This window comes from Sinocyclocheilus grahami, unplaced genomic scaffold (genome assembly GCF_001515645.1).
Source record: "Sinocyclocheilus grahami isolate Dianchi unplaced genomic scaffold, SAMN03320097.WGS_v1.1 scaffold126.1, whole genome shotgun sequence".
Lineage (NCBI taxonomy): Eukaryota > Metazoa > Chordata > Actinopteri > Cypriniformes > Cyprinidae > Sinocyclocheilus > Sinocyclocheilus grahami.
Genome location: NW_015505305.1, coordinates 1,078,563 through 1,088,483, shown reverse-complemented (window position 1 = coordinate 1,088,483; position 9,921 = coordinate 1,078,563). Strand labels below are relative to the sequence as shown.

The 9,921-nt window shown below is 39.6% G+C and overlaps 1 protein-coding gene across 1 annotated transcript in view; it reads right to left on the bottom strand.

Moving 5' to 3' along the window:
• The window catches only part of LOC107590200 (DNA polymerase alpha 1, catalytic subunit), a 68,848-nt gene that overhangs the window by 12,634 nt on the left and 46,293 nt on the right, over nt 1-9,921 (bottom strand). Inside the window, exon 35 of the mRNA XM_016278833.1 lies at nt 142-258. Coding sequence (XP_016134319.1) covers nt 142-258 — 117 coding nt within the window. The remainder of the gene's footprint in view (nt 1-141; nt 259-9,921) is intronic.

Genomic DNA, 9,921 nt, shown 5'->3' with positions numbered 1-9,921 from the left:
GGGGGGAACTACACTGACAGGAAATAAAAGGCCTGGGCTGAGGCATGGAGAACTTTCACAGGCTCCACAGCACCATCATCTGGACAAAGTGACAGTTTTTGTAAAAAAAAAAAAAAAAGAAAAAAAAAAAGTGTGCAGTACCTCAGGCCTCAGCATGGATCTGAGACAGGCTGGACAGATCGGTCCGGACCTTGAGAATGCAATTGGCAGCCGACGGGTTCGGTTCTGGCAGGCCTGATCCTCACACAGCAGCCAACCCTGTGTATAGAGAGAAAGAAAAAGATTCAAAAAGCTGATCGGCAGTTATGCACGTGTCCCTACGTGGCTGCGGCCCCCAGGAGACGGGTTGCTGGTGCTTTTGCCTGTGGTGGGGCCATGTGAGGCCTCAGCCTGCAGCAGATGCAGCTGCCCCCTGCTGACACTGCCTTTCCTGCCCCTGTTATTACAGCGGGGGCCAGGGGGTAATGTGGGTAATGCCCTGCTAATGACAGAGCACTAAATAAACCCCCAGTATCAGAGGAGCACCTGTCCCTGAAGCATTACCACCACCTACCCTACTATAGACTGGAGAAGGCTGAACAAGAGAGAGAAAGGGGGAGATAGGAATAGAGACAGTAAAATAGGGTCTGGTAAAAAATGCTAAAATAAGACAATATAAAAATTCAACATTAACATTCAAACTTTGTACGTTTTTTTTTTTTGGTGTTGAAATAATACTGTTATTCAGAGTGGACACATTTAAGACATTTATAATGTTACAAAGAATTCTATTTAAAATAAATGCTGTTCTTTTGAACTTTCTATTCAAAGAATCCTGAAAAAAAATTTATCACAGTTTCCAGAAAATTATAAAGCAACACAACTGTTTTCAACATTGATAATAATAAATGTTTCTTAAGCACCAAATCTGCATATTGGAATGATTTATGAAAGACCATGTGACACTAAAAAGACCAAAGTAAGGGCTGCTGAAAATCAGCTTTGCAAATAATCTAAAAAAAAAAAATTTCAAAAGATATTAAAATGGGAAAAATTGTCATATATTTCACAATATTATTGTTGGTACTGCAGTTTTGATCAAATAACGGCAGCTTTAGTGAGCATAAGAATCATGAGCACTTATTTCAAAAATTATTTTTTAAATCTTGCGGACTCTAAATTTTGAAATGGTAGTGTACAACGTAACAACAATTTTGAAGTCTGATGTTTTTATTTATTCTATTTTGATTTGATGTAATTTATTTATTTATTTTTCACCTCCTTTATTTATAAGGACGTTACAGAAATGACAGGAATTGATATGGAGAAGAGGGTGGAACTGGATCAAGAAAATGTTGCAAGCCAGATTTGAACCTGTTTAACCCACATGATCACCAACGGCTGATGTTAACTAACGGCTATGATTTTCGTTTTTGAACCTCATGTAAGGTCTGGCTAAATTCTGGTATTGAATGCCTACTTTTATGCGGCAATTAATTCCAGAAGGATAACAAAAAGTTTCACTCAGAAATATGGCACATTACAGGGTAAACTGGTTTCATTTGTTTCTATTTCCTGATCTACGAGCATCTGTGGATAAACTGATCAGCTTATTGCCCCTGTTGAATCCAGAGATGAGTCTTATCATCAAACCTGTGCTGTCAAACCTGTTCATCCTACATGGTTTATTGTTCACACCTCACGGCATTATCAGAATCAACGGCTTGTTTTAATTTCTCAATTAATCTCATCTGGGTGGCATTTTGTGTGGATGTTATTTGGGTAATTAGCAATAAGCCCAGGGGCTGAGGGAAACCCAGAGTGTGTAATTGAATCCGAACATATGTGAGCTGTTTGGCTTTCATTTTGAAGGGAGTGCTGGTGTTATCACCCCTCTGTTTGCCTTAACAGATCTTTTGTGCCTCTGGAGGCCCAAGACTAAACCAACAGTTCAGTTCCCATGGGCTTAGCAAAAGACTGCATCTACAGGAACACACACACAAGCCAACTGAAAAACACACAAGTATGTCATTGTTTTCAAACACAAAATTCAGCAGGGACGGCCATTAGAGACTTGGTCCTATGTACAGTGGCCTGATTTGATGAAAAAAGGGTGGGATGGAGACTTTTTGCCATTTCACCTGTTTGCTGACCCACATTTCTTCATTCTGAATTAGTGCCCCTCAAAGGGGTGTGTGATGGCATTGGGCTTGTATACATGCATACTTCTGAAGTCTGCATGTATACAAAACACTGTGGCGTTGAAAGTGGCCATAAAAAGTAGGCCACAAATTCTATGCAAGCACATTAAATAGAGGCGTATTGATGCACAGTTTTTTTCTGAATCAGGCTGATCTGCATCAATCTTAAAATAAGACTTAATATATATCGACCAGCATCTGACTTTTATCCTCACAAAGGCTTACCAATAACTGTTGTTTATTTTAATAGATTTTAAAATGGAGTTTATTCTCATGATGTCAAAGCTGCATTTTAGCAGCCATTACTCTAGTCACATGATTCTACAGAAACCGTTCTAATATACTGATTTGGTGCTCAAGAACAATTTCTTATTTTTAATCAATGTAGAAACCATGACATACTCTTGGTGCTTTCTAGTCTTCTCTGCAAATGTATGCCTGCCCTGCTCACCTGTGAATGCTTAGAACTTTCTAAGAACATATCCGAGGAAACATTCACTCTCTATAAACTAGAAACAACACGTCCAGACAAAATACTCCAAACCAGGTGACAAAAACACAACCTGCTTATTTTATAGGCAGTATCTGTTTGAGTCTTCATTGTAACCAAGAAATGGAGGATGTGCAGAAAAAAGAAGAAAATCAGGGAGCAAAAGAGAGAAAAAACATCTAATTGAAACACTAAGAGCTCGCTCTGTGTGAGAGAGAGGCAGGATAAAGCTTCATAATTGCATAATTATACCAGTCGATACCTGACACTGCGAATACAGCCACTTCTGCAGTCGTCAAATGAGTTCCACATAATTTAACCAAACACTGGGCAAAGACTGGGGCCCACAGATCAGTGCAAGCTACCGGAAAAACGTTCTCGCTCTCCTCCTTTCTTTCTCGCTTTCACAATTTCACTGTCGCATCTATACCTGTGGGTCTTTTTCTAGAGCGGTTTCACCCAGAGTATTTCTGTTCACCTCTGACTACAATCAGAACTTAGCACTTATGGTTTCATATATCTGTGTCAGGTTTGTGTGGAGATGTGTGCTTTCTTAACCATTTTGAATGAGAAATACAGCTTGTGCTATCTCTTCAACACCTGATTGCAAACAAGATTTTTACAGCTTCCAAAGAAAATGATGCAAAAACATGCCATGTCATGTTGATAGGGTGGTTGCTAGGGAGTTGCTATGCAGCTGCAAAGGTGTTATAAAAGGTCATTGGTGCATTGGCATGTGGTTGCTATGGTAACGTGAGTCACTACTACGGCGTTGCTTACCTGCCTTGCCCCAAGTCTCTATGATATTCTGGTCCATAGGGGTGCACAATTAATCAAAATAATACCACAATTGCAACGTGGCTTAGTGCGATTAACAAACAGCGAAGGCTGTGATTTCATTAAATAAATGCACTGTGTGTTTCAGAGTGTAGTGTGACATGTTCTTTTACACAGAGTCATAATCCAGTTTTTTCAGCGTCTCAGAGCGGCTCGGTTCATGACATGTCAACCACCTTCTCAAACTTGTAATGAGAAGTGCTTATAAACCAGCTGTTGTCAAAAAAATTAAAGCTTTAAGGGCTCCCTGTGGTTTTCCACCACAATAAAAGCTTGGTTTTAACTTTTAAAAATGAAGAAATGAAGACAGTTCTAAATATTAGCATAGTAATTTTATAGTGATACAGTAAAGTACAATCATTATTAATATATTTTTTATATTAATATTTTATTTTTCTTACTTTTTTAGTGAAATATTACAATATTAATATTTCTTGTTTTTGTTGTATTTTATTTAATAATTATTATATTATTATCATTTATTTTTTAAAGGGGTCATATGATGCGATTTAAATTTTTCCTTTCTCTTTGGAGTGTTACAAGCTCGTTACAGAAGATCTGTAAAGTTGCAAAGACTAAAGTCTCAAATCCGAAGAGATATTCTTTATAAAAGTTAAGAGTCAGCCACACCTACCTAAAACGGCTGGTTCTAACACGCCCCCACATCTACGTCACTTTCTGGGAAGATTTGCATAACGCCGCCCAAATGTTCACGCAAAGAAAGAAGGCGTAACTTTTATTCTTGCTGTAGTATTGTTGTTGCCGCCGCAATGTTGTGAAGGCGCTTTCGTTGTGAAAGCAAAACTACTTTGTTAGGCCTTCCAAAAGAGGACGATATCCGCTTCGTCATGCCTGGAGCTGATCTGTGCTGGTCGCTGAGGAAATACATCAACTTTGCGTTGTGGACGCAAACCGTGGACGAAGCGGAGTCCAGCCCGGGGTCGTCACATGTGGTTGCCGCAAGCACGCCCGCCGCCGCCGCTCACTCTAGCCCGCCGTGTGTGACACTGTGTTCCATTGTGAAAGCGAAACTTTGTTTGGCCTTCCAAAAGAGGACACGACTAGAAATCAACTGTTCCAGAACAGTTCAACCCAAATATTCCGATGTGTCCAGCGCATTTTATGGAGGACTGTTTCTTGATCCTGGTAGAGTAGACTACAATGCCGGCTGTTCTGACTCACAGACTGCAAGTACGTTTTTATATTTAAAGGATTTGCCACTGATGATTCAAACGCGACTTTTGAGCAGTGTAGAGTAGCGCTTGTTGTTTGTCATTTCTCCGATCACAAATGCAGACATGGTTTTATGTTTATGCGGCACGATGCAATGCAACTTGTAAAAAGACAGTATAAGTCATTATAATCCGTAATTATGTCCCCACTGGATGCAACAAATGCCTCGTTTATAATGGGTTTTAATGGTTTTGTCTCGTCGCTCCGGCCGGGACAAGGTATCACAATATGGTAAGGGCCGTAACATTTCTGTCACACGCTTGAGTAGGGATGGGTACCGAAACCCATTATTTAATCGGTCCCGGGGCTAAATTATGAAAGACCGGAGTATCGATAAACTCTGACGTTAACGGTTCTGCTATCGGTACTGGAAAAATGGATAAAACACACATACATTTATTATTGCTATATATACATTATCTTGCAAATTCTATCTCACCAGAGTCGCCAGCTGTTTTTCAAACATTTGTCTATGATGCATTTTTGCTATTTGCAATTCAGAAGCGAGATCGCGCTCACGCGGAGGAGCTTCAGCACGTGCAACATGAAAGCCCTGTTTAATTATGATAGAAGATAGAACTAAACATTCAATCATCTGCATACACTTTAGGCCTGTGGCTGTTTTATTAAGCTAATTTTATTTTTTTTATTTCGATTTTGGCTTCTAAGGATTATACAAAAGGTAACGCTATTAAAAACTAGCTGCGTTTCGTATTGCGCAACTTCTTTCCCTTCACAGCCTAAAACCCTAAAACCCAAACTTAACGTCAGAATCAGCTCAATCGGTGATTGTTGTAAGATGCCGTATTTACTGTTGCTAAATTGCGGGACGTGTTTGATAATAATAATAATAATGTTGAAAGCACAATCCGCACAAGAGATGCTGTTCCTCAGGCTGAAATGTGTGCGCGTGGTGCGCTCCAAAACGGACAAACAAATTACACTTTGAGCGCATGTCCAAACGATCAAATACACACAAATGTCAAAATGGCCGGCTTGGAGAGTATTTACTTAAACACAGTTTATGTCTTAAGTGGAGGAGAACAGTTGGGAGAAAATCAGATGCGTGTCAATGTATTGTCTTAAAGTGACAGACTGGCTCTTGGGCCATCAAAATGCAAATCTGCTCTTAATCCGAATAACGTTATAGTTTAATAAGCATTAATCTATCAATACATACACCGAAAACTATGCAGTGTTCATTTACATTTGATTACTTTTAGATTTCTTTTGTAGGCTATTACTTACCTGAACAGTAATGTTAGTAGAACTTCATGGAAAAATGACAGCACTGTTTATTTAATTTGTATATTTGTCAGTTTGTTTTACTTTGTTCATGTTCTTACCGTATCTTATCTTATGTATAAAACACAAATGCCTGCACACTGGTGGATTTACAAATTGATGTTTTATATTCATTTCATTAAATATTTATTTTACATTTCAGAATATAAAGCAATGTTAATTCAGCTCTTAATTTGTCATTATATATATATATATATATATATATATATAAAAAACAAAAAGTACCGATAAGAATACCGTTAAAGTACCGAATCGATAAGCAGTATCGGTAAGAGTAGTAATACCGTTAAAACCTTAACGATACCCATCCGTACGCTTGAGGTATAATCATAATGCACGGCCAATCATAATGCACTGGATAGCTGGCCAATCAGAGCACACCTCGCTTTTCAGACCGATGAGCTTTGTAAAAATCGACGCGTTTCAGAAAGGCGGGGCATAGAGGAGAAACAATAATGTACATTATGTGGAAAATAATGTGTTTTTTTTTAACCTTAAACCGCATAAACACATTTCATGACACCAAATACACAAAATAACGTTCTTTTTAGCAACATCATATGACCCCTTTAACACCATGTCAACAGCAAGGCGATCTTCCTGGCAATCTTCCTGGCGAAAACAATAAATAATAAAAGTCATACAATTAACAAGAAGCTATACAAGACATTTAAGGTTAATACTAGACAAAAAAAAGAAAATACATTCAGGTGATACTTTGTAAATATTTAATAATAATAATTATTATTATTTTTGTTGTTGCGGTAAACCAAATGAAAAAAAAAAATGTAATTGTTAAATAATTTAAAATCCCAATTTTATCAGAAAAAAAAATCTCAAAAAAAAAAAAAAAAAGAATTTCAAAATCATTTAGCCCTACCGATTGCTAGATATGACAAATGCAAGCCTTCTGGATTTTTTTCACCCGTTTAAATGCAAAAATTGTAAAAGTAAAAAAATACGTTCGAAAAGTATGCCAACTGCACAATTTGACTTATTCTCATTCATAGCTCAAACCATGCTTGATGAATTGCAAGCTGAAAAAACCGCAGTAGCGATGTGTGCCTTAGCAAGCACCACTAAATGAAGGAATTTTGCCATCCAAACACCCATATATCCACCAACCCCATCGCACACAACCCCTCTCTGATGCCCTTAATCCAGAGCGGCCCCTTTTAGTCAAGAAAAAAGCTGCGATTACAGGCGGCTTGGTGCAAAAAAGCCCCCCAAGACAACAGCCTCTCACAGGCTTTGTGCCTTGGTAATCAACAGCTGTACATTCACACAGCGGCTGCGGAGCCCGAGAGCGGCTGAATGGACGCAAATGCGTCCACTTTGTACATCTCTGCTTTAATCAAGCCTTTTCTATTCAGCAATCTGACCTTTTGTTCAAAACAGGATTATCACCTTTTTTTATTTATTTCAGTAACCCCCCACCCCAACCACCACCATCACATCCCCAAGCCAGTTACCAAGGGCAAAGCACATGACGAACATAATTGCAATAATTTGTTAAACGCCATGACAACCCACATTAGAATGGGGTAAATACAGGGGGTGCCACTTCGTGCCACACTCTCATTTTGCAGAAGACTCCAGGAGTCAGAACGGATGACAAGGAAGGAGAGAAGTGGGGGGGGTGACAAAAGGGGGAAGGGAGGGAGACAAGAGGAAAGCATATTTGCTTGGTCTCTAAAGGGTGGTTTTATTGGTAATGGTGGTGGGCTGAAGGTGGAGGTGGCAGTGATTTCTTTCATGATTAATGCCTCGCCGGTGTTCCGTAGGAAACTCAACAAACACCGCTGACTTCCAATCTGTAACCATGTAAGCCGCGAGTCCTCCCCCACGCAGGCAGGCTTTCTCCCTCTATCTCTGCGAACAAACAACTCTATTTGAGCTCTCCCCTCAGCTGAAAGGAATCCTTAATTACACAATATCAGCCTCTTCATTGCTCCTAGTGTGGGAGGGGATGGCTGAGCTGTGTCCACTGAAGCCGGGCCTGAGCGAGGAGGAGGGGGCCGCATTCACTACCAGCAGCTGTTTCACACATACTGACAAAAGAGCCAACACATGCACCGTCCCAGCGAGGGAGGTGGCTACATTCAGGCCGCTAATTGATTTTTCTGCACAGCACTGTGGGAGAATATACCCCCACAACTTTCAAGTCGGATTCATGAGTTTCCAGCATTCCAGAACTTCCCAGCTCGGCTAGAGAGTTCCAGAACCTGGCTCACTCATCTCGACTGGATGTGGCGTGCACTGATTACGGTTGTCGATCAAAACCCACAGCTGGGAAATTAGATACACAGAAGTATGCACGCTCTTAACGTAGGCCCAATATCTGCACACTTGTCACATCGCCAGGGCCTGTATTTCTGCCACGCTGCAAAGACACTGCGAGTGCGCACAAAATTAAACCCATTTGTGACACAGCGGGAGGGGGACGGTAGCTGTTTGGAGCAACACTCAAAGGCGAAAGACCACATCTGAAATTCAATAAAGACAGGAAATAAACAAACAGCATGAGGAAGGTGAGCTCAAATTAACCCATGTTAGGTGCTCACGGAGTGGCCGGGAGGTGAAATGTGAATGTAGCAACGATTATTGCCATCAGATCATTTAAGACCAACTCATTAGGCAGACAGCTAATTCAAGTAGAGGATAAAGCCTCTTGGACAATAAACTTGATAATGTGTACCTGTAATGTTATTGTATAAAACACATTTGAAGGGAGGCACATGAACACAGATCTTCGACAAAAGCATATGCAAATGATTATTTTGTCTTTTACAACATATAAGTTCGGTGAACTTTGACCTGTCAAGTTGTTGTTTTTTTTATGCATGATTTGCAGTGTTGTGGGAAGCAGGAGAAGTTGGTTTAACATTTTGAATTAGTTATTAGATGTATGCTGGCTATTATTTGGGGTACTGGGTCTACTGACAGATTGGTATCAAAAGACTAATAATTAGGGTTGGGAATCGAAAATCAAATCCGATTCCAGAATTGGATACTTAAGGTCAGGAATCGGATACTTGATGTCAAATTAAAATTAAAATTTTGATTCTGCCTGTCGATTCATATGTGCTTTTTCTTTCTTCATCTGTGAGGACCGGACCTATCGATCTGCCAGGACCTTGCTCGCTAATCTATGCATTCCAAAGTTTGGCTACATTTGCGATCAGAAGCCAAAAAAGCTAAGTATAATATCTGTGATAGCTAAACATGTTGCAAGAGAGGTGTCACCATCAACATGACAAAGCACTTGAATTTAATAGATCATTAAAGATCGCAAACACAATTCAAACACCAACGTGATTCTATTCCTAAATTACAATGATTCGTCTGTTTCATTCCTCCATCTTTGACGTGTGCGATCAATGTTGTGATCACATAGTTCGTCCGTGCAGTGTATGATCACACCAGTGTGATTTGAACATTTAAATCTGCGCGTTCGCGATGCCATTGACCTAAAGAGAGAAGCTGTCATCTGTCATGAATGAAACCGCTTCACAGTCTTTTCAGCCACACAGTATCATTATTTCTGTTACAAACATTCAAATCACAGAAGTACTGGGATAAAAGTTTATAGTTCAGATATAAACTGTGTACGATGTGTATGGTAGCGGTTAAAATAGAGTAAATCACTTTTTGAAAGTAATTTGATACTTCAAATTAAGATTTATCGATTACATTGTTACGCCAGTAGGTGGCGAAAAGGGGCTGTCAAAATGTATTTGTCTTTGAATCACACAAGAGATTCGTTCAAGAACGCGGATTCATCCAGTAATGAAACAAGTACATCTTGAGTGAGTCATTTAATCATTCATTCATAAGTTACATGCCTGTTGTAGCCTGTTGATTTTTGTTCATGGT